At 50.7% G+C, this 25,896-nt stretch overlaps 1 protein-coding gene across 1 annotated transcript in view; it reads right to left on the bottom strand.

The window, feature by feature from the left end:
- Positions 1–24,832, bottom strand: part of LOC103642786 (sugar transport protein MST1) — a 34,340-nt gene extending 9,508 nt beyond the window's left edge. Inside the window, exon 1 of the mRNA XM_008665966.2 lies at positions 24,529–24,832. Within this exon, the coding sequence (XP_008664188.1) occupies positions 24,529–24,667 (139 nt within the window). The 5' untranslated portion in view covers positions 24,668–24,832. The remainder of the gene's footprint in view (positions 1–24,528) is intronic.
- Positions 24,833–25,896: the final 1,064 nt, after the last annotated feature.

Here is a 25,896-nt window from a genome sequence, read left to right on the forward strand (position 1 = left end):
TCCAACAAGGGCTCGGTGTGCTGCGTGGTGGCCGCAAGCCCCCGAGTGTACTTCTTGCAGCAGTTCCCGACCTTCGGCGATGGAGATGCATCGCTGGAGGATGCCCGAGGGGCTGCGATGGTAGAGCTCCTCTTCGTCGCCCAGCAAGATGAATGACTTGGCGCGTCGCGCTACCCGCCGAGCCTCGACTTGGTCGAGGGGTAGCTCTCCTCGACGGAGATATTGCAGGTACGGGGCCTGCCAATCTTGGTCTGGCGTGGCCCCGCTCTGCCCTTCCTCGACGTTCAATGCCCCGCCCTCGGGGGCCGAGGGTACCTCGGGCTGGGCCGAGGGTGCCTCGGGCTGAACCGAGGGTACCTCGGGCTGAGCCGAGGGTACCTCGGGCTGAGCCGAGGGTACTTCGGGCTGAGCCGAGGGTACCTCGGGCTCGGGCGCGTCGTCGAGCTTGACGGAGGGTTGATGCAGATCCCGGGAAAAGACGTCCGGGGGGACTGTCGTTCGCCCCGAGGCTATCTTAGCCAGCTCGTCTGCGGTTTCGTTGTAGCGCCGAGCGATGTGGTTGAGCTCGAGCCCGAAGAACTTGTCTTCCAGGCGCCGAACCTCGTCGCAGTAGGCCTCCATCTTCGGGTCGCGGCAGTGGGAGTTCTTCATGACTTGGTCGATGACGAGCTGCGAATCACCGCGGGCGTCGAGGCGTCTGACCCCTAGCTCGATGGCGATCCGCAATCCGTTGACCAGAGCTTCGTATTCGGCCACATTGTTGGACGCCGGGAAGTGGAGGCGCAGCACGTAGCGCAAGTGCTTTCCGAGGGGCGAGATGAAGAGCAGGCCCGCGCCGGCCCCCGTCTTCATCAGCGACCCGTCGAAAAACACGGTCCAGAGCCCCGGTTGGATCGGAGTCGTTGGCAGTTGGGTGTCGACCCATTCGGCCACGAAATCCGCCAACACTTGGGACTTGATGGCCTTCCGAGGGGCGAACGAGATCGTTTCGCCCATGATCTCCACCGCCCACTTTGCGATCCTGCCCGAGGCCTCTCGGCACTGGATGATCTCCCCCAGGGGGAAGGATGACACCACAGTTACCGGATGGGACTCGAAGTAGTGTCGTAGCTTCCGCCTTGTCAGGATCACAGCATACAGCAGCTTTTGAACTTGTGGGTAGCGGATCTTAGTCTCGGACAGCACTTCGCTGATGAAGTAGACCGGCCTCTGAACGGGCAATGTATGCCCTTCCTCGTGCCTTTCGACCACAATCGCGGCGCTAACCACCTGAGTGGTCGCGGCGACGTAGACCAAGAGGGTTTCCCCGTCCGCCGGCGGCACCAAGACTGGCGCCTTTGTAAGGAGCGCCTTCAGGTTGCCGAGGGCTTCCTCAGCCTCAGGGGTCCAAGCGAAACATTCGGCCTTCCTTAAGAGGCGGTACAGTGGCAGACCTCTTTCGCCGAGGCGTGAGATGAAGCGGCTCAGGGCCGCGAGGCATCCCATGACCCTCTGTACCCCTTTTAAGTCCTTGATGGGTCCCATGCTGGTGATGGCCGCAATCTTCTCCGGGTTGGCTTCGATGCCTCGCTCAGAGACGATGAACCCTAGGAGCATGCCTCGGGGTACCCCGAAGACACACTTCTCAGGATTAAGCTTGACTCCTTTCGCCTTGAGACACCGGAATGTCACTTCAAGGTCGGAGAGGAGGTCGGAAGCCTTCCGTGTCTTGACTACGATGTCATCGACGTAGGCCTCGACTGTGCGACCGATGTGTTGGCCGAACACATGGTTCATGCACCGCTGGTACGTCGCGCCTGCATTCCTCAAGCCGAACGGCATGGTGACATAGCAGTACATGCCGAACGGCGTGATGAAAGAAGTCGCGAGCTGGTCGGACTCTTTCATCCGGATCTGGTGATACCCCGAGTAGGCATCGAGGAAGGACAGGGTTTCGCACCCAGCAGTGGAATCCACGATTTGGTCGATGCGAGGCAGAGGGTAGGGAACCTTCGGACATGCTTTGTTGAGACCAGTGTAGTCTACACACATCCGCCATTTCCCCCCTTTCTTCCTCACAAGCACAGGGTTGGCAAGCCATTCGGGATGGAATACCTCTTTGATGAACCCTGCCGCCATTAGCTTGTGGATCTCTTCGCCAATCGCTCTGCGCTTCTCCTCGTCGAATCGGCGTAGAGGCTGCCCGACGGGTCGGGCTCCGGCCCGAATATCCAGCGAGTGCTCGGCGACATCCCTCGGTATGCCGGGCATGTCCGAGGGACTTGAGAGCACCTAGAGGGGGGGGTGAATAGGTGATCCTGTAAAAACTTCAAACTTAAGCCACAAAAACTTGTTAAGTGTTAGCACGATTATTGCCAAGTGGCTAAGGTGAAGTCTCAACAAAACACAGTACCACAAGAGAATCAAGCACAGAGTGACACAGTGGTTTTATCCCGTGGTTCGGCCAAGACCAACGCTTGCCTACTCCACGTTGTGGCGTCCCAACGGACGAGGGTTGCAATCAACCCCTCTCAAGCGGTCCAAAGACCCACTTGAATACCACGGTGTTTTGTTTTCCTTTCACTATCCCGTTTGCAAGGAATCTCCACAAATTGGAGTCTCTTGCCCTTACAAGTATATGATCACAAATGAAACACAGAGTAAGGGAGGGAAGCAACACACACAAATCCACAGCAAAAGCGCACACACACGGCCAAGAATCGAGCTCACAAGACTATCTCAGAGTTCTCACTTAGAACAGAGCTCGAATCACTTAGAAACACAAACGAATGCGCAGAGACTTAGTGTGGATGATCAAGAATGCTCAAAGGTTGCTTGTGTGTCTCCTCCATGCGCCTAGGGGCTCCTTTTATAGCCCCAAGGCAGCTAGGAGCCGTTGAGAGCAAATCCGGAAGGCCATCCTTGCCTTCTGTCGTCGGGGGCACCGGACAGTCCGGTGCACACCGGACACTGTCCGGTGCCCGATTTGTTTCCTTAAACGGCGAAGACGACCGTTGCAGACCGTTGGCAGATCTGGCGCTGTTGGCGCACCGGACATGTCCGGTGCACACCGGACAGTCCGGTGCCGTCTTCCGACCGTTGGCTCGGCCACGTGTCCCGCGCGGATTGCGCGGCCGACCGTTGGCCCTGGCCGACCGTTGGCTCACCGGACAGTCCGGTGCACACCGGACAGTCCGGTGAATTTTAGCCGTACGCCGCCGGCCAATTTCCCGAGAGCGGCCAGTTCGAGTCGCGCCAGCCTGGCACACCGGACACTGTCCGGTGCACACCGGACAGTCCGGTGCTCCAGACCGAGCTGGGTCTTGGCAGCACACAGCCAAGTCCCTTCTCCTTTTCTCTATTCTTCTTCTTTCTGTTTCTAACACTTAGACAGATATATTAGTACTTAAAACCAATGTACTAAGGCTTAGAAACATACCTTTACTTCATGATTTTCACCTTGTTCATCCATGTACATAAATTCCCAATTAAGCACATGTGTTGGCACTCAATCACCACAATACATAGAAATGGCCCAAGGGCACATTTCCCTTTCAATCTCCCCCTTTTTGGTGATTTATGCCAACACAACATAAAGCAACTAGAACAAGTGCAAACTCACTTCAAATAAAATAAATTTAAGTTTTATTCAATTTTGGCATATATGGATCATCCTTTGCCACCACTTGGTTTGTTTTTGCAAATCAAACTCAAATCTCTATCTATAAGTCAAACACACATATTGAAGCATAAAGAGAGTCATTTCAAAAGAATTTGACCACGGATTTCAAAAACTCCCCCTTTTTCCCATAATCAACACTTCTCCCCACAAGAAGCCAACTTTTGAAAATAGAGACAATAAGAGGACAATAAAAGCTTTTGACAAAACAAAAACTCTATTCTACTATTTTCAAAATCTCTCAAGTGGTAGCTGATCCATTTATCGCTTTGGCCTTTATTTTCTCCCCCTTTGGCATCAAGCACCAAAACGGGATCAATCTTGGCCTTTTAACCCCATTGCCTCACCAAAGTCTTCAATTAAGAGCAAATGGCAATAAGATTTCATGAGATGAACTTGGAATTAGTTACCCTCTCATCGGAGTGCAGTGGAAGTCTTTCATGGTCCAAGTCCACCTTTTCCCTTTCAATCCTCCTTCGAGACTAAATCAAGCAAACTCAAGCAAATGGTTAGTCTCAAAGGGTCAAGTTGTAACATATCTCCCCCTAAACATGTGCATCACTTTGCAACGGACTTGTGAGGTCCAGGGAGTGTTGGTACAACTTGAGCACCTCAATAAGCAACAAAATGCAGAATGAACCTGATCAAATGCATAAACACATGTATGCTACAATTCAATCCAAGTTCCGCGAATCTAAGACATTTAGCTCACTACGCAGCCTGCAAAAGGTCTTCTCATCTAGAGGCTTGGTAAAGATATCGGCTAGCTGGTTCTCGGTGCTAACATGAAACACTTCGATATCTCCCTTTTGCTGGTGGTCTCTCAAAAAGTGATGCCGGATGTCTATGTGCTTTGTGCGGCTGTGTTCAACAGAATTTTCCGCCATGCGGATAGCACTCTCATTATCACATAGGAGTGGGACTTTGCTCAGATTGTAGCCAAAGTCCCTGAGGGTTTGCCTCATCCAAAGTAGTTGCGCGCAACACTGTCCTGCGGCAACATACTCGGCCTCAGCGGTGGATAGGGCAACGGAAGTTTGTTTCTTAGAGTTCCATGACACCAGGGACCTTCCTAAGAATTGGCACGTCCCCGATGTACTCTTCCTATCGACCTTACATCCAGCATAGTCGGAGTCTGAGTATCCAACTAAGTCAAAGGTAGACCCCTTTGGATACCAGAGCCCGAAGCAAGGCGTAGCAACCAAATATCTAAGAATTCGCTTCACCGCCACTAAGTGACACTCCTTAGGATCGGATTGAAATCTAGCACACATGCATACGCTAAGCATAATATCCGGTCTACTAGCACATAAGTAAAGCAAAGAACCTATCATTGACCGGTATGCTTTTTGATCAACGGACTTACCTCCTTTGTTGAGGTCGGTGTGTCCGTCGGTCCCCATCGGAGTCTTTGCGGGCTTGGCGTCCTTCATCCCAAACCGCTTTAGCAGATCTTGCGTGTACTTCGTTTGGGAGATGAAGGTGCCGTCCTTGAGTTGCTTCACTTGGAACCCAAGGAAGTAGTTCAACTCGCCCATCATCGACATCTCGAATTTCTGCGTCATCACCCTGCTAAACTCTTCACAAGACTTTTGGTTAGTAGAACCAAATATTATGTCATCGACATAAATTTGGCACACAAACAAATCACCATTACAAGTCTTAGTAAAAAGAGTTGGATCGGCTTTCCCAACCTTGAAAGCATTAGCAATTAAGAAATCTCTAAGGCATTCATACCATGCTCTTGGGGCTTGCTTAAGTCCATAGAGCGCCTTAGAGAGCTTACACACATGGTCGGGGTACCGTTCATCCTCGAAGCCAGGGGGTTGCTCCACGTACACCTCCTCCTTGATTGGCTCGTTGAGGAAGGCGCTCTTCACATCCATTTGAAACAACCTGAAAGAATGGTGAGCGGCATATGCTAGCAAGATACGAATTGATTCTAGCCTAGCCACAGGAGCAAAAGTCTCCTCGAAATCCAAACCTGCGACTTGGGCATAACCTTTTGCCACAAGTCGAGCCTTGTTCCTCGTCACCACCCCGTGCTCGTCCTGTTTGTTGCGGAACACCCACTTGGTTCCCACAACATTTTGCTTCGGACGAGGCACCAGTGTCCAAACTTCATTGCGCTTGAAGTTGTTTAACTCCTCTTGCATGGCCAACACCCAGTCCGGATCTAGCAAGGCCTCTTCTACCCTGAAAGGCTCAATAGAAGAGACAAAGGAGTAATGCTCACAAAAATTAACTAATCGAGATCGAGTAGTTACTCCCTTGCTGATGTCACCCAGAATTTGGTCGACGGGATGATCCCTTTGAATCATCGCTCGAACTTGAGTTGGAGGTGCCGGTTGCGCTTCTTCCTCTATCACTTGATCATCTTGTGCTCCCCCTTGATCACACGCCTCCTTATGATGAACCTGTTCATCGTCTTGAGTCGGGGGATGCACCATAATTGAGGAAGAGGGTTGATCTTGCTCATCTTGTTCCTGTGGCCGCACTTCTCCAATCGCCATGGTTCGTATAGCGGCCGTCGGAACATCTTCTTCATCTACATCATCACAATCAACAACTTGCTCTCTTGGAGAGCCATTAGTCTCATCAAATACAACGTCGCTAGAGACTTCAACCAAACCCGATGATTTGTTGAAGACTCTATACGCCTTTGTATTTGAGTCATAACCTAACAAAAACCCTTCTACAGCTTTGGGAGCAAACTTAGAATTTCTACCCTTCTTCACTAGAATGTAGCATTTACTCCCAAATACACGAAAGTACGATACATTGGGTTTGTTACCGGTTAGTAGCTCATACGACGTCTTCTTGAGGAGGCGATGAAGGTAGACCCTGTTGATGGCGTGGCACGCCGTGTTCACGGCTTCCGTCCAAAAGCACTCGGGGGTCTTGAACTCTCCTAGCATCGTCCTCGCCATGTCGATGAGCGTCCTGTTCTTCCTCTCTACCACACCATTTTGCTGTGGTGTGTAGGGAGCGGAGAACTCGTGCTTGATCCCTTCCTCTTCAAGGAACTCCTCCACTTGAAGGTTCTTGAACTCGGACCCGTTGTCGCTTCTTATCTTTTTCACTTTGAGCTCAAACTCATTTTGAGCTCTCCTGAGGAAGCGCTTGAGGGTCCCTTGGGTTTCAGACTTATCCTGCAAAAAGAACACCCAAGTGAAGCGGGAAAAATCATCAACAATAACTAAACCATACTTACTTCCCCCTATGCTTAGATAGGCGACGGGTCCGAAGAGGTCCATATGCAGCAGCTCCAGGGGTCTTGAAGTGGTCATCACATTCTTGCTGTGATGTGCTCCTCCCACCTGTTTCCCTGCTTGACAAGCTGCACAAGGTCTATCTTTTTCGAATTGAACGTTAGTCAAACCTATCACGTGTTCTCCCTTTAGAAGCTTGTGAAGGTTCTTCATCCCCACATGTGCTAAGCGGCGATGCCACAGCCAGCCCATGCTAGTCTTAGCCATTAAGCATGCATCTAGACCGGCCTCTTCTTTTGCAAAATCAACTAGATAAAGTTTGCCGTCTAATACACCCTTAAAAGCTAGTGAACCATCACTCCTTCTAAAGACAGACACATCTACGTTTGTAAATAGACAGTTATACCCCATATGACATAATTGACTAACAGATAGCAAATTATATCCAAGACTCTCTACTAAAAATACATTAGAGATAGAATGCTCATTAGAAATCGCAATTTTACCTAACCCTTTTACCTTGCCTTGATTCCCATCACCGAATACAATTGAATCTTGGGAATCTTTATTCTTGACGTAGGAGGTGAACATCTTCTTCTCCCCCGTCATATGGTTTGTGCATCCGCTGTCGATAATCCAGCTTGAACCCCCGGATGCATAAACCTGCAAGGCAAATTTAGGCTTGGGACTTAGGTACCCAACTCTTGTTGGGTCCTACAAGGTTAGCACAAATGTCCTTAGGGACCCAAATGCAAGTCCTGTCTCCCTTGCATTTTGCCCCTAACTTCCTAGCAACTATTTTCCTATCCTTTCTACAAATAGCAAAGGAAGTGTTTAAAGCACAATAAATTATAGAAGGTTCATTCACTACTTTCCTAGGAGCATGAATAACATTCTTTCTAGGCACATGAGCAATATTTCTCCTAGGCATATCCCTATCATGCTTATAAGAAGAACTAGAGGCAAACATGGTATGAGAATCATAAACATGTGAATCAAAATCATTATAAGCATTTCTAGCATTTCTCCTATCATAATACATAAAAGCATGGTTCTTTTTAGCATTACTAGCCATAGGGGCCTTCCCTTTCTCCTTGACGAAGATGGGAGCCTTATGGCTTGTTAAGTTCTTGGCCTCTCTCTTGAAGCCAAGACCATCCTTAATTGAGGGGTGTCTACCAACCGTATAGGCATCCCTTGCAAATTTTATTTTATCAACTTCATTCTTGCTAGTCTTAAGTTGGGCATTAAGACTAGCCACTTCCTTATTTAATTTGGAAATTAAAACTAGATGTTCACTACAGGCATCAACATCGAAATCCTTACACCTAGTGCAAATCTTAACATGTTCTACACAAGAATTAGATTTATTTGCTACTTCTAACTTAGCATTTAAATCATTGTTAAAACCTTGTAAAGTAGAAATGGTTTCATGACAAGTAGATAGTTCATAAGAAAGCATTTCATTTCTTTTTACTTCTAAAGCATATGATTTTTGTGCCTCTACAAATTTATCATGTTCATCATACAATAAATCCTCCTGCTTTTCTAAAAGCCTATCCTTTTCATTCAATGCATCAATCAATTCATTGATTTTATCTATCTTAGATCTATCTAAGCCCTTGAACAAGCATGAATAATCTATGTCATCATCACTAGACTCACTATCACTAGAAGAAGCATAAGTGGAGTCTTGAGTACTCACCTTCTTCTCCCTTGCCATAAGACATGTGAGACGCTCGTTGGGGAAGAGAGCCGATTTGTTGAAGGCAGTGGCGGCGAGTCCTTCGTTGTCGGAGTCGGAGGAGGAGCAATCCGAGTCCCACTCCTTTCCTAGATGCGCCTCGCCCTTTGCCTTCTTGTATTGCTTCTTCTTTTCTCTTTTGTTCCCCTTTTCCTGGTCACTTTCATTATCGGGACAGTTAGCGATAAAATGACCAAGCTTACCGCATTTGAAGCATGAGCGCTTCCCCTTGGTCTTGGTCTTGCTTGGCTGCCCCTTGCGACCATTTAGCGCCGTCTTGAATCTCTTGATGATGAGAGCCATCTCTTCATCGTTGAGTCCGGCCGCCTCAATTTGTGCCACCTTGCTAGGTAGCGCCTCCTTGCTTCGTGTTGCCTTGAGAGCGAGAGGTTGCGGCTCGTTGATCGGACCATTCAAGGCGTCGTCCACATATCTCGCCTCCTTGATCATCATTCGCCCGCTAACAAATTTCCCAAGAACTTCTTCGGGCGACATCTTGGTGTACCTGGGATTTTCACGTATATTGTTCACCAAGTGAGGATCAAGAACGGTAAATGACCTTAGCATTAGGCGGACGACGTCGTGGTCCGTCCATCGCGTGCTCCCGTAGCTTCTTATCTTGTTGATAAGGGTCTTGAGCCGATTGTATGTTTGCGTTGGCTCCTCGCCCCTTATCATTGCGAACCGTCCAAGCTCGCCCTCCACCAACTCCATCTTGGTGAGTAAGGTGACGTCGTTCCCCTCATGAGAAATCTTGAGGGTGTCCCAGATTTGCTTGGCGTTATCCAAGCCGCTCACCTTATGGTATTCATTCCTGCACAAGGAAGCTAGAAGAACAGTAGTAGCTTGTGCATTCTTATGAATTTGTTCATTAATGAACATGGGACTATCCGAACTATCAAAATGCATTCCACTCTCTACAATCTCCCATATACTAGGATGGAGAGAGAATAGGTGACTACGCATTTTGTGGCTCCAAAATCCGTAGTCCTCCCCATCAAAGTGTGGGGGCTTGCCGAGTGGAATAGAAAGCAAATGTGAATTTGAACTTTGCGGAATACGAGAGTAGTCAAAAGAAAAGTTAGAATTAACCGGTTTCCTTTGTCTGTCGTGGTCGTCGTCCTTTTGGGAAGAAGAGGACTCATCGCTGTCGTAGTAGACGATCTCCTTGATGCGCCTGGTCTTCTTCTTCTTCCCTTCCTTCCGTCTTTGGCCCGAGCCGGAGTCGGTAGGCTTATCGTCCTTTGGCTCGTTGACGAAGGATTCCTTCTCTTTGTCGTTGATCACTATACCCTTCCCCTTAGGATCCATCTCTTCGGGCGGTTAGTCCCTTTGTGAAGAGAACGGCTTTGATACCAATTGAGAGCACCTAGAGGGGGGGTGAATAGGTGATCCTGTAAAAACTTCAAACTTAAGCCACAAAAACTTGTTAAGTGTTAGCACGATTATTGCCAAGTGGCTAAGGTGAAGTCTCAACAAAACACAGTACCACAAGAGAATCAAGCACAGAGTGACACAGTGGTTTTATCCCGTGGTTCGGCCAAGACCAACGCTTGCCTACTCCACGTTGTGGCGTCCCAACGGACGAGGGTTGCAATCAACCCCTCTCAAGCGGTCCAAAGACCCACTTGAATACCACGGTGTTTTGTTTTCCTTTCACTATCCCGTTTGCAAGGAATCTCCACAAATTGGAGTCTCTTGCCCTTACAAGTATATGATCACAAATGAAACACAGAGTAAGGGAGGGAAGCAACACACACAAATCCACAGCAAAAGCGCACACACACGGCCAAGAATCGAGCTCACAAGACTATCTCAGAGTTCTCACTTAGAACAGAGCTCGAATCACTTAGAAACACAAACGAATGCGCAGAGACTTAGTGTGGATGATCAAGAATGCTCAAAGGTTGCTTGTGTGTCTCCTCCATGCGCCTAGGGGCTCCTTTTATAGCCCCAAGGCAGCTAGGAGCCGTTGAGAGCAAATCCGGAAGGCCATCCTTGCCTTCTGTCGTCGGGGGCACCGGACAGTCCGGTGCACACCGGACACTGTCCGGTGCCCGATTTGTTTCCTTAAACGGCGAAGACGACCGTTGCAGACCGTTGGCAGATCTGGCGCTGTTGGCGCACCGGACATGTCCGGTGCACACCGGACAGTCCGGTGCCGTCTTCCGACCGTTGGCTCGGCCACGTGTCCCGCGCGGATTGCGCGGCCGACCGTTGGCCCTGGCCGACCGTTGGCTCACCGGACAGTCCGGTGCACACCGGACAGTCCGGTGAATTTTAGCCGTACGCCGCCGGCCAATTTCCCGAGAGCGGCCAGTTCGAGTCGCGCCAGCCTGGCACACCGGACACTGTCCGGTGCACACCGGACAGTCCGGTGCTCCAGACCGAGCTGGGTCTTGGCAGCACACAGCCAAGTCCCTTCTCCTTTTCTCTATTCTTCTTCTTTCTGTTTCTAACACTTAGACAGATATATTAGTACTTAAAACCAATGTACTAAGGCTTAGAAACATACCTTTACTTCATGATTTTCACCTTGTTCATCCATGTACATAAATTCCCAATTAAGCACATGTGTTGGCACTCAATCACCACAATACATAGAAATGGCCCAAGGGCACATTTCCCTTTCAGGACTCCACGCAAAGACGTCGGCGTTTGCACGGAGAAAGTCGACGAGCACTGCTTCCTATTTGGGGTCGAGCCCGGAACCGATCCGGATCTGCTTGGTGGTGTCGCCACTGGGGCGAGGGGGACGGCCTTGACCGTCTCCGCTGGCTCGAAGTTGCCGGCATGGCGCTTCACGTCTGGGACCTCCTTGGAGAGGTTCTCCAGGTCGGCGATGAGGGCCTCGGACTCGGCGAGGGCCTCGGCGTACTCCACGCACTCCACGTCGCATTCGAACGCGTGTTTGTACGTGGGGCCGACGGTGATGACCCCGTTGGGGCCCGGCATCTTGAGCTTCAGGTAGGTGTAGTTGGGGACGGCCATGAACTTCGCGTAGCATGGCCTCCCTAGCACGGCGTGGTAGGTTCCTCGGAACCCGACCACTTCGAACGTCAGGGTCTCCCTTCGGAAGTTGGAGGGTGTCCCGAAGCAGACTGGGAGGTCGAGTCGCCCGAGGGGCTGGACGCGCTTCCCAGGGATGATCCCGTGGAAGGGCGCAGCGCCTGCTCGGACGGAGGACGGATCGACGCGCAGAAGCTTGAGGGTCTCGGCGCAGATGATGTTGAGGCAGCTGCCCCCGTCCATCAGGACCCTGGTGAGCCTGACATCGCCGACAACGGGGTCGACGACGAGCGGGTATTTCCCCGGGCTCGGCACATGGTCGGGGTGGTCGGCCCGGTCGAAAGTGATGGGCTTGTCGGACCAGTCTAGGTAGACTGGCGCCGCCACCTTCACCGAGCAGACCTCCCGGCGCTCTTGCTTGCGGTGCCGAGCCGAGGTATTCGCCGCATGCCCTCCATAGATCATGAAGCAGTCGCGGACCTCGGGGAACCCCCCTGCTGGGTGATCTTCGTTCTTGTCGTCGTCGTGGGCCCTGCCACCCTCGGCGGGTGGCCCGGCCCTGTGGAAATGACGCCGAAGCATAACGCACTCCTCGAGGGTGTGCTTGACGGGCCCCTGATGGTAGGGGCACGGCTCCTTGAGCATCTTGTCGAAGAGGTTTGCACCTCCGGGGGGCTTCCGAGGGTTCTTATACTCGGCGGCAGCGACAAGGTCCGCGTCGGCGGCGTCGCGTTTCGATTGCGACTTCTTCTTGCCTTTCTTCTTGGCGCCGCGCGGAGCAGACGCCTCGGGAGCTTCTTCCGATGGGCGGCCCTGGGGCTGCTTGTCCTTTCGGAAGATAGCCTCGACCGCCTCCTGGCCGGAGGCGAACTTGGTGGCGATGTCCATCAGCTCGCTCGCCCTGGTGGGGGTTTTGCGACCCAGCTTGCTCACCAGGTCGCGGCAAGTGGTGCCGGCGAGGAACGCGCCGATGACATCCGAGTCGGTGATGTTGGGCAGCTCGGTGCGCTGCTTCGAGAATCGCCGGATGTAGTCCCGGAGCGACTCCCCCGGCTGTTGCCGGCAGCTTCGAAGGTCCCAAGAGTTCCCGGGGCGCACGTATGTGCCCTGGAAATTGCCAGCGAAGGCTTGGACCAAGTCGTCCCAGTTGGAAATCTGCCCCGGAGGCAGGTGCTCCAACCAGGCGCGAGCAGTGTCGGAGAGGAACAGGGGGAGGTTGCGGATGATGAGGTTGTCGTCGTCCGTTCCACCCAGTTGGCAGGCAAGGCGGTAGTCCGCGAGCCACAGTTCCGGTCTTGTTTCCCCCGAGTACTTTGTGATAGTAGTCGGGGGTCGGAACCGGGTCGGGAATGGCGCCCGTCGGATGGCCCGACTGAAGGCCTGCGGACCGGGTGGTTCGGGCGAGGGACTCCGATCCTCCCCGCTGTCGTAGCGCCCCCACGCCTGGGGTGGTAGCCTCGGCGCACCCTTTCGTCGAGGTGAGCCCGACGGTCGCGTCGATGGTGCTCGTTGCCGAGGTGGCCCGGGGCCGCAGGCGCGGTGTTGCGCGTGCGCCCGGTGTAGACCGAGGCTTCCCGCATGAATCGGGAAGTCGCGGCATGAGGTTCCGAGGGATATCCTTGCCTCCGGGATGCAGTGCTCTCGGCCCGCCGGGCCGCAGCGCCTTCCAGGAGATTCTTGAGTTCTCCCTGGATTCGCCGACCCTCGGTGGTTGACGGCTCCGGCATCGCGCGGATGAGCATCGCTGCGGTTGCCAGGTTCTGACCGACCCCGCTGGATGCGGGCAGCGGCCTGATCCTGACATCGTTGGCGACGCGGTGCTGGAGACCTTGGGGCAGATGACGTATTTCTCCGGCCAGGGGTTGGTCCACCCATGCCTGTCCGACGTCCCGACGGATCGGCTCAAGCGCTCCTGTTCCCTCGTTGAGCCTGGCCTGCGCCTCGCGGACTTGCTCGAGTTGTGGGTCGTAACCCCCCACCGGAGCGGGGACCACAGCTAGCTCCCGTGGGATGTCGGCGCGAGGCACCGGCCTGGGGAGGTCACCATCCTCCGGCATGCCAAGATGGTTGCCTTCGGTGGGATCCCCTAGCTCGATGTGGAAACATTCGCGGCTTGGGCCGCAGCTCTCGTCGCCAAGGCTGCGGCTTCCATCGGAACAGTCGGATAGACAGTAGTCACATGCAGTCATGAAGTCCCGCACGGCACTGGGGTTGCCAAGTCCGGAGAAATCCCAACCGATGCTGGGATCGTCATCTTCCTCGGACCCAGAGGGCCCGTAGGTCGAGACGTCCGTCAGTCGGTCCCAAGGCGACCGCATACAGAACCTCAGTGGGGTTGCACTCGCCTCAATGAGAGCGCCCGCCAAAACGAGGTCGTTTGGCGGGTTGAGGCCGAGTCGAAATGACGCAAGATGGGAGTTAGTCGTTACCTTTTGGTCGACGAGGAGCGACGTAGTCACACCGGGGACTGGTTGCGCCGTCATCCCTGGTTCGAGGGCGACGTCCTGCAGGCTTTCCGCGAGCGCGCCGGCATCGTCTTCTTGCTCAAGGTCAGCGTGCCGCGGGGGGACGGCGCTCTCCTCTGTCTCGAACGCGAGGTCGACGTCCGGCGTGCCTTCCGTCGGGGCGTCGGGGGCGTCGATTCGCTCGACGGCCGACGAAGCGCGGCCTCCCGTCTGGCCTTGACGGCTCCGCCTCCTCCTCCGTTGGCGGGGGAGAGAACGGAGCGAGCCCGAATATTGCTCTTCCACCACGCGGGGAAGACGTCGTCGATTCCGCCGCCGGCGGGCGGGTTGTCGGCCGCCATTGTCGTAGTCGCGCGGCGGTGGAAGAAGTGTCATGTCGTAGCTGCCGTCGAAGGACATGAACTCGAGAGTCCCGAAACGAAGCACCGTCCCGGGCCGGAGAGGTTGCTGGAGACTGCCCATCTGGAGCTTGACGGGGAGCTGTTCGTCAGCACGCAGCAGGCCCCTACCTGGCGCGCCAACTGTCGGCGTTTCGAGACAGGGGGGTCCCTAAGCCGACGAGTGAGTGTGCTGCGTGCCCCAGCCCAGATGGGTCGAGCGCGTGGGCGAGCGCGAAGGGGGGAGAGGCGAGGTGGCCGGAGCCGAGCGTGAGAGAGGTGGAAGTCCCGCGGCCTTCGTGTTCGTCCCGCGCCCAGGTCAGGTGCGCTTGCAGTAGGGGGGTTACAAGCGTCCACGCGGGTGAGGGAAGCGAGCGGCCCCAAGAGAGCGCCTGTCCCGTCCTCGGTCCCGCGCGGCCAACCTTTTCTGAGAAGGCCCTGGTCCTTCCTTTTATAGTCGTAAGGAGAGGATCCAGGTGTACAATGGGGTGGTGTAGCAGAGTGCTACGTGTCTAGCGGAGGGAGAGCTAGCGCCCTAGGTACATGCCAATGTGGCAGCCGGAGAGATCTGGGCACCCTGCTGGCGTGATGTCATGGCTGTCGGAGGTGCGGCGGAGCCTGATGGAGGGACAACTGTTGGAGCGGTCGAGTCCTTGCTGACGTCGTCCGGCTTCCGTAAGAGAGCTGGGGGCCGCCGTCGTCATGGAGCTTGTGGAGCACCATCATTGCCCCTCTGGCGGAGCTGGCCGGATGAGACGCCGGTCTTGTTCTCCGTGACCCGAGTCGATTCGGGGTAGGATGATGATGGCGCCTCCTGTTGACGTGGCGGTCTGTGCCCTAGGCAGGGCGACGTGGGGTTTCCTCCGAAGCCGAGGTTGAGTCTGCCTTCTATTGCCGTGGCCGAGCCCGAGCCAAGGGGTCGGGCGAGGCGGAAGTCGTTCGGCCGAGGCCAGGGCGGAGTCCGAGCCCTGGGGTCGGGCGAGGCGGAGTTTCGTCGTCTTCCGGGTCTTAGCCCGAGTCCGAGCCCTAGGGTCGGGCGGAGCGGAGTTCGCCGTCTTCCGGGTCTTAGCCCGAATCCGAGCCCTGGGGTCGGGCGGAGCGGAGTTCGCCGTCTTCCGGGTCTTAGCCCGAGTCCGAGCCCTGGGGTCGGGCGGAGCGGAGTTCGCCGTCTTCCGGGTCTTAGCCCGAGTCCGAGCCCTGGGGTCGGGCGGAGCGGAGTTCGCCGTGGCGCCTTTGGCAAGGCCTGATTGCCTGTCAGACTCACTCTGTCGAGTGGCACTGCAGTCGAAGTGGCGCAGGCGGCGCTGTCCTTCTGTCAGACTGGCCAGTGGAGCGGTGGAGTGACGGCGGTCACCTCGGCTCTGCCGGGGGCGCGTGTCAGGATAGAGGTGTCAGGCCACCTTTGCGTTAAATGCCCCTGCAATTTGGTCAGTTGGTGTGGTGATTTAGTCAAGGTTGCTTCTGAGCGAAGCCAAGGCCTTGGGCGAGCCGGTGATGTGTCCGCCATAAAAAGGGGGCCTCGGGCGAGACGGAAGTCTCTCGAGGTCGGCTGCCTTTGGCCGAGGCTAGGCTCGGGTGAAGCGTGATCGAGTCACTCGTGTGGACTGATCCCTGACTTAATCGTGCCCATCAGGCCTTTGCAGCTTTATGCTGATGGGGGTTACCAGCTGAGAATTAGGCGCCTTGAGGGTACCCCTAATTATGGTCCCCGACAATATGTGACATAAGATTTTAAAGAGAGACCTACATGAAACAAATATGTGGTACATGATGGGGTTTTATTTCGAGCTAACCACTTATGCATTCTAGTTAGTTACGTTTGTCTTTTGTTGTTGCAAGAGACACATGTAGGCAGATTGATGGAACATTTTAGGGATAAGAAGATGGAGGAGGTGCTGACCACACACTTATTTTGGTCAAGTATGAGGCGATATGTATGTGCACCATATGTCAAAAAGCCAAGTCACAGTTGAACACATATGGTTTGTATATGCCTCTTCTAGTTTGTTTTATTCCTTGGGCAGATATAAGTATGTAGTTCATATTATTGACCTATTCTGTCAATAAAATTGTTCGATTTTATAGTATGACTTCTACTATTGTTTCATATCACAACACAAAATTTTGAGTTACTTCCGGTGCACTTTATAAAATAAATTACAGAAATATGTTGCTTTCTACAACTTGTCAACCCCAAATTGATGGACAAACTGAGCTAGTCAATCAAACATTGCCGACCATGCTGAGAGAATTCTTAAAGCGCGGTTTAAATATATGGGAAGAGCATTTTCCATACATGTAGTTTACGTGTATAACAGGACATAACACTCCACCACCAAAGTAAGTCCCTTTTAGGTAGTATATGGATTTAACCCCCTTGCTCCTATTAATTTTTTGCCTTTACCTACTACCGAGAGAACACATAGTGATGCTAGAGAGCATGCTGAGTTTATCGTTAAATTTTATAAAATGACTAAGGCAAACATTAAAAATATAAATGAAAAGTATAAAATTGTTGGTAGTGAAGTTAGAAAGAAAGTTAAACTTGAATCATGCGATTTAGTATGGTTGCACTTGATAAAGATAGATTTCAAAGCTTCATAAATCTAAATTAATGCCAAGAGTTGCTAGTACTTCTAAGGAAAAAAATGAGAAAAAATGATAATCCATATGCATTTGAGTTTTCGCCCGAGTTTAGGGTTAGTCTTATCTTTAACATTGTAGCTTTAAAGCTATACTTGAGAAAAGAAGATTAACTTGAGTTGAGGATGACCACACTTCAAGAGGGGAAGGATGATTAATAGATTACTACATTGGATGCATGTGTTGATCCTTCTAACCATTATGCAAGGTCCAATGACCTGAGCATGAGTGCGATAATTAAATTAGAGGTGGGCTCGCTCTTAAGTGATCCTTTTATAGTTTTAAAAATATATATCACTTACTAATGATGTTATCTTACTTAGAAACATTGGAGCGGGTCATGAAGTTCTTGGAAAAAGGTGTGGAGGTGGGGAAGACCAAAGAGAACATCCAATATCAGCCAAAGACTTAGTCCAACTCAAGTTTGTGTTAACATTGACCTTTAGGATCAACCTTTAGTAAAATAGATGCCTAGGATGCAAAATGACTTCATTTTTAATGATCCACATAAAGATGGGAAATGATTTTATAATCTAACTAATGGATTTGTTTGTAGGTCTAAGTTACATAGAAGTCTATGAGAATCGTTGAAACAAATCATTGTCCAAATTTTTTAATATACTATGTCACCGTATTTTGGTCCATTTGGTCGTGTATTGTCTTAGAGCTTGTTAGAGGGTGTCCAAAGGGTGTGATTACCCTTAGACTATATAATCAATAATCACTATCCATGTTAGAGCTTGGATTTTGTTTTAGGTCAATCTATCATTGAACAATCAATGTCTTCATTTGTGAAACTCGAACAATCAATGTCTTCATTTGTGAAACCCCATTTTGTGATCTTAATCATACATATGTAGTCATCCTTTTATTGAGTTTCATATTTTAAAGTTCTTGTTTATGTTCTTTGTTTCACAAGCAAGGATTAGCCTTCTTGTCAAGGTTAATCGGATTAGTGACATGGTTGATAACCAGATGAGTTATGGTGCTAACGTTGCAAGGTTTGGGTCTTTTGATATGAGATTGGTGTGTTGCATTCCACCAAAACGAGAGTTATCGTGGACCAAACAAAAGATTGTGAACCATGTCCTCATCAATGAATATGGTAACTTACATATAGCCCTGTTAGTATTATAATCTCATTGTTATAGTGGTTTTCTATAAATGATAATGTTCAAGTGTGGGATCACTTACAAGTTACATCTCTCTATCTTCTTGCCAGGACCCTAATTAATGTTCTTCCATCCTAATGGGAAATGGATCGCATGATTTGTTCATCATGTTGGCATGATAGATGTAAAGTGTATGTGGGAAAAATTACGTAGCTAAGGAACTGCAGCATGTCCCTTCTATGAAAAAAAAATCTTGTAAGCATTTCCCTTCTATGCAAACATGGGTGTAATGTATGTTAGAGTCCAATAAAGTAGTTATTCCAAAACATTTGTTTTTTAAAACACTTGTTTCTATCATGTTAAAGGTCGGGAAAGCATAATTGTCGTGTTAATGATGAGTCAAGGGTTTGGTACTCTTGTTTCTATCACGTTATTTTTTTGTTTTCTAGCATGTGTTTGAATTTCACTATTGCCAAACATTCTTAGTGCCATAGTTTTATGCGGTATAAGCAATGTGCTTTCAATACATAAAACACATGGTCTAAACCACAAGTAAATTTAAAAACAAAGTTTGTATATTCTGTAACTCCTACATATATGATGAATCATCTGTCATATGTGTGTGATTAGTCACGCAACATGGTGTTGTTGTGTGTTTGGAACCAAAATGAGCGGCGGACGGTCCGGTCCTGAGGCCGAACGGTCCGCGCCTGTGGGGCGGACGGTCCGCGCAAGCGCAGAACAGATTAGGTTTCCGAGTTTTTTGCTATGTTTGTTGGCGAGAATTTCGGGATAAGCTCGGAAATTAGTTTGTAAAGGGTCTAGCCCCCCTCCTCTATAAATAGAGAGGTATACGGCCGATTTGTAATTAGCAATCGAATCAATACAACTTCTATTTCGCATTTATTTCCAGTACAATTAGGAGTAGTTCTAGTCTAGTTCTAGTTTAGCCTCTCGATCCCCAAATTTTTTGCTTCTCTTCGACTCTACGTCGATTAGAGGAGTCTAGGTCGGCCGGCCTGAGCCTAGACAACTCCTAGGATCTCTCCTCCCCGACGGGGTCCCTCCCGGGAGCGAGATCCAGGCGCCGCCGGCGATCTTCCATCGCCCTTGCGTACGCGCGGACCGTCCGGCCGTCAGGCAGGAGCCCTAACCTTGCACCAGGCCACGGACCGTCCGGCCCCTGCGCGCGGACCGTCCGCCCCTGTGCAGAGAGCACCGCCGCGCCTCACACCAGGCCGCGGACCGTCCGACCCCTACGCGCGGACCGTCCGCCCTTGTGCAGAGGGCACCGCCACGGTTCTTGTTGAGTGTTTGGCGCTCTAAAAAGGCGTCAACATACTTTTTGGCGACTCCGCTGGGGACAACACATATAGACCTATCAAATCGGCCCTCAATGGCCGGTTCAAAAGATAGCTCTGAAGTTTCCACCAGCAATATCATCACACCTACATGGGAGACCTTGCCGGCTGAAGAACAGCTCCTGTTCGAGGAGCGCCAGGAGCAACTGATCCAAGAAGCAAAAGCAAAGTTCTTGGCCAACTTCAAAGTGGACAGGAACAACAAGGTCGTCCGACATCAGGCGACGGATCCGGCTTCGTTCCGGCCCACACCAGATATCCCCAATGTAAGTAGCACCAACAAACTCCAATCTCTTAAAGCTTACATAGACGAACAGCGAGAACAGTTGCAACGTATCGTAGGGGATATACAAAATGATCATAAAAGGCTAGTGCGTGCGCTTGATAAGTCTACTATGGCAAATCTTCCTTCACACGAGGTTGAATTGAGGGAATACACATATAATTCATCGGCTACAGGTTGTCACGACCAGTCACAACCCCTTTATGGGATGCCAATAGACATGTACCTTGGGCAACAAAGCCTCCCACGCACATCGGTGATAAATTTGCCGATCTGCGCATGTCCGGACCGTCCGCACGTGAGCGCGGACCGTCCGGGCCAGCGGCGACTGATCCCATTTTTAGTAGTGAATTACCAAGACCTGCACCCAAGCCGCCACATGCCGTGCAAACCCTAGATAACCCATTTGGACCGTCTGCGTATGGCGCCAGACAGTCCGAATATAATGTCGGACGGTCCGACCACATGGCCGGACAGTCCGCGCACGGAGCCGGACGATCCACGTATTTAACCGGACGGTCCGGCACAGAGTTTTTTTAAGGAGGATGGATATCCAACTCCGTATCCGTCCCAGCTAGACTCCCCATCTCACCATACGACACACCAGCACCATAATATAATCTATCAAACCCATGAGAGTGAGTACTTTCCGGCCCCTAGAAGGCCAGAAAGGAATGGCCAGTCCTATGAGCCTCATAGGGCATGCATTAACATGCCGCAAAACCCAAACCAATGGGGAGGAAAACAACATACCAACATCCAAACAAACTCACCCATATTGGGTCAAAGAGCCGGTGGTCTCCCACCGGCTGCCATCGATATAGTAAGGGAGGAAATAGCTAGGGCGTTCCGAGATAAGCTCGGAGTTAGTATAGTCCCCGGGGGCAGTCATATCAGAGACCTTATGATAGCCAATTTGACCGGCTCCCATACCCATAGGGGATCAGAATACCCGAATTCGTAAAGTTTTCGGGTGACGAAGAAAAGAGCACGCGTGACCACACAGATCAGTTCTTAGCACAGTTAGGAGAATTGGCCGACACCGAAGCATTCCGTGTACGTTTATTTTCATTATCTTTAACAGGGACTGCATTCACATGGTATGCCACGCTCCCTCCTAATTCCATTTTGTCGTGGGGAGATTTAGAACAAAAAATTCATGAACATTTCTTCTCTGGCAATTATGAGCTAGATTTAGTAGACTTAGTGGCCCTACGACAAGAAAAGGATGAATCGGTTAGTGATTACATCCAGAGATTCCAGGATACGAGAAACCAATGCTTTCAAATTCATTTAACAGATAAACAACTGGCGGGAATAGCTTTTGATGGATTGCGCTATTATCTAAAAGATAAATTAGAAGGCATCCAGTTCTTTACGCTAGCACAATTACATCAGAAAGCTTCGGCTTGTGAAAGCCGAAGCAAAGAACTAGTCAAAACGGTTTATCATAATGTCCATATAGTAGAACACAATCAAGGTAGTTCGGACGGTGAACCAAAGGAAATTTACACTGCCGAAATAGTTTGGCCTAAGCAGGCCAAATCTTCGGCTTGCTCCTCCTTGCAGCCAGTTCAAAAGAAACAGCAGGAGGAGATTAAGTTTACATTTAATGTTGGCAAATGTGATAAGATATTCGATGAATTACTAAAAAATGGTAACATTAAAATTGATTATATCGTTCCACCTGCCGACGAACTAAAGCGTCGCGCATACTGCAAGTGGCACAACTCATTGTCCCATGCCACTAATGATTGTAATGTGTTCCAACGACAAATCCAATCGACCATTAACGAGGGACGATTGAAATTTCAGGAGGACACGAAGCCCTTTCCAATGAATATGATCGACTTCAAGGGCAAAAGGATCCTAATTCAGTCCAGCACAGCCGATAAGGGCAAAGACAAAGAAGTCATCATCGACAACTCACGGGAGGCCGATGGAAACAACAAAATCTCTTGCAGGAAAGTGGTGGCCGAGAAGACTCCTGATGGAAGAGAGACACTGAAAGTGACCATCACAAACTCCGGCACTTGGGGGCAAGCGCAGACAAGGGGATATTCACGAGAACTCATACTACGCATCGCGGACGGTCCGGTGCCCAGGCGCGGACGGTCCGTAACATCACCGGACGGTCCGAAACGTTCCAGCGGACGATCCGACAACGCCAAAGAGCCGCGGCGACCACGTACCTTCAAACCACGACGACCAGAAATAGGTACGTGGAAAACTAATACGTTCAAGGCAACTGGACAGTTGGTAAAATCCAGCCCGACCTTTGATCAATTATTGTCTAAATATGTGAAAAAGAAGGCTAGCCCCAGCGACCGGCCACCAAAGCGACCTCGCTTACCCACCCAGGTGCGACAGCAGGTTAGGCCGATTGGACCACCACACCAATCGGAAAGGACGGGAGGTCATAATGTTCAATTAAGACCTAACGTACCTGCATGGACACCTCCACCACCATATCCACCTATGTCATATCCATACACATACATACTTCCACCATATGTCCCAAATCAAATGTGGGGCATGCCACCATATCCATTTGGGATGCCACAGTACCCCGCTTGGGGGCACCTCAAACATTTGTATTCAATAGGTTGACATCTCCAGTACAAGACCGATTGAGAGCCCCTCAATCTGGTCCACGAGCACAGGCCCAGCAAGATTGTCGAACAACTCGGCCCCAAAGGCTGACTAATCCGGTAGGGGGCATACAGCTACAACCTCCAACAGTACAAAAAAGGAGACGTCATTAAAATAGGAACGACAGATGTCGTCGTACAACAAAATGACGAAGGGCCGATGATTTTTGGTGAATCGGCCAACACAAACAAAAAAGGAGGTACGACTGTCAACAAAACAACCGATCCAAAATACTCCATGCCCTGTTGGTGCCCATCGGGATTGACACGATCGCAAAAGCGAAAATTACAGCACCTTAGATTAAAGGAGAATCAGGAGAAGGAGGCGGAAAAAATATTCAATGACACACATCCACAGTATCCACCACCACAAAAGAAATGGAGACCAAAGGTCGTTGAGGAAAATCAAACAGCCACAGAGACAGAAAATAAAACAACAACTGTGCAGCTCTTTGCAGGTATGGCAGACAGTCTAGCTATAAAGACCGGACCAACCGTAAAGGGCGCGGACCGTCCGACCACTGAGGCCGACTCATCCGCGATACACCATGACACCTGCAACGACATACCGACACCCATGGAGGAAGACGACCTGCAAGGAGAAGATCTGGTCGACTACGAAGCTACGCCAGAACACTTAGAAAATTAGGAAAGCAAGGTGACGAATTGGTCAGGACCAGTATGGCGCTCGACGGTATTGGGACTAACAGTTCGATCAAAACTAAAGGGGTCACGTCCGTTGAGTCAACCATCGGGACTAAGGCCACTGTGTATCATCCTAGTAAGTGTCAATATGCCTAAGAAAACCGATGTGATCACATCGAGTTAGTTGCTTTTGGTTCGCTCAGCTCCACCAAAAGGCAGGGGGCATATGTTTGGAACCAAAATGAGCGGCGGACGGTCCGGTCCTGAGGCCGGATGGTCTGCGGTCCGGACGGTCCGCACATGTGGGCTGGACGGTCCGCGCAAGCGCAGAACAGATTAGGGTTCCGAGTTTTTTGCTATGTTTGTTGGCGAGAATTTCGGGATAAGCTCGGAAATTAGTTTGTAAAGGGTCCAGCCCCCCTCCTCTATAAATAGAGAGGTATACGGCCGATTTGTAATTAGCAATCGAATCAATACAACTTCTATTTCGCATTTATTTCCAGTACAATTAGGAGTAGTTCTAGTCTAGTTCTAGTTTAGCCTCTCGATCCCCAAATTTTCCGCTTCTCTTCGACTCTACATCGATTAGAGGAGTCTAGGTTGGCCGGCCCGAGCCTAGACAACTCCTAGGATCTCTCCTCCCCGACGGGGTCCCTTCCGGGAGTGAGATCTAGGCGCCGCCGGCGATCTTCCGCCGCCCCTGCGTACGCGCGGACCGTCCGGCCCCAGGGCGCGGACCGTCCGGCCGTCAGGCAGGAGCCCTAGCCTTGCACCAGGCCGCGGACCGTTCGCCCCCTGTGCAGAGAGCACCGTCGCGCCTCGCACCAGGCCGCGGACCGTCCGGCCCCTGCGCGCGGACCGTCCGCCCCTGTGCAGAGGGCACCGCCACGGTTCTTGTTAAGTGTTTGGCGCTCTAAAAAGACGTCAACACTGTGTCTACCAGCTCTCAATACAAGGGGGTGTTTGGGGGGGTGTCCAATTCTATAACACGAAATCATACCATGTCGCCGTGCAACAATTAACCACAACTTCATACGAAGATCAAGCAAAAGACCGTGATTTTTTTTTCTGTTCAGGCAACATATATTTTTGTTATTGTTTGACTATATAAAAAGATTATCTACCAGTCTCTGGTAAGCTGTTCTTTTAACTATACTAGCTATATATATAGTTGACTCGATCTTGTGCATGAAAACTCTCTCAAAAAAAATTATGGCATCGAAAATATAGCAACTCCCTGGCTAGTACTGGCCGCCGGCCGGAGGAAGCAGAGGAGCCGCAAATAGCACGTGCGTTTGCTCGACGCTCTTCATGGAGTGCCATCTAATAACAGAAAATGAAGCCGCAGCCAGCAGAGAGCGCATGCACCTGAGACGCCAACGTCGTAGCCGAAGATGAGGCCGCAGGAAGCGGCCATGAGGCTGGTGACCGCGACGGAGAACGTCACGCCGCCGCCGTAGTCGCGCGCCCGGCCTCCCTCCACCGGAACGAGCACTTCTCCCGCCATTTCTACTTCTCCTGTGTGCTCGATCGGGGCGGGGCGGGACCGCGGGAGTGGCTGGCCGGGTTCGAGCTTGCAGGTTTTTGCGACGGTTTTGGCGCTTTGGCGGCAGGATTCAGCGTTAGGTTGGAGCTGGCATGCATGGAGATGCGAGGAAATGGGGACCGGGCTCGGTAGAGGGGTTATATGTGCCGGCCGGATCGTCTGACGGGGTAGATATATATATTATCTTCAGCACATTATTCATACATATATTTATATTCAAACTTATATAACTTAAGATATTTATATTCAAACTTATATAACTTAAGATGCAGAACAATACAAAACAATGTTTATCGATAAACTTTGGGCGAACTGCTATAGTCGGCCTTAGTTAGAAGTCAACTATGGTGAATTAGCTCTATATATGATCGGCTCGTTGCGCTGTCGCGTTCCCAGCGAGATAATTCATTTCTTTTTAGATTTGTAATCAGCGAGAGAAATCTTCTGGCTGGTCTGAGTTCTGGTCAGAGAATCACACAAAATCCGAAAACAACTGTGCACGATGTACGTTGTCATTTTCAGCGCATCTGAACGGTCTTAAAAAAATTGTGCACGCTTGTTGTTTTCTAAGCTAGGCGCACCTGCACATATCTTTTTGTTTAGATCAAGTCTTTGCAAATCCCTTTTTTTAAATAGCTGAAGAAGTAAGCTCTTAGTTTTACCTAATTAAAATAATGTTTTGATCTAGAGAAAATTTCTTGTGTAACATCCATAGAACTTGCTCTACCTAAACTTTGAATCTTTCTTATCTAGTACATCTTTAATTTTTTAAAATCGCCAACTCACACTACCACATTAGTTTTAGTTTGGCAAGTGATGGTAGTAAGTTTTATTGTGAAAAGACATTTCAGACCTCCAAATGTTCCAACTTTATATTTGTGGTGATATTTTTTATGATGGTTGTTTCATTATATTACTCCAAAATTTTTATTATTACGATGAGTTTTTCCGGTGAAAAAGCGCTGCATACTTTAAGTGTCTAGAAAAAAACATCTAAAAAATCATAACATGCTCGCCGTTCAAGAGCCTAGAACATTTGGAGGAGCCTAGACTCAAGCTCGTTATTAGGTCAGCAAGCCTCTCCAAGCCAGAGTGGGCCGAGAGTTTTTTTTGAGCCTGTTCGAACCAAAAGTGAGCGTGCGGACGGTCCGGCCCTGAGGCCGGACGGTCCGCGGTCCGGACGGTCCGCG

Source organism: Zea mays, chromosome 10 (assembly GCF_902167145.1).
Source record: "Zea mays cultivar B73 chromosome 10, Zm-B73-REFERENCE-NAM-5.0, whole genome shotgun sequence".
NCBI classification, from domain to species: Eukaryota; Viridiplantae; Streptophyta; class Magnoliopsida; order Poales; family Poaceae; genus Zea; species Zea mays.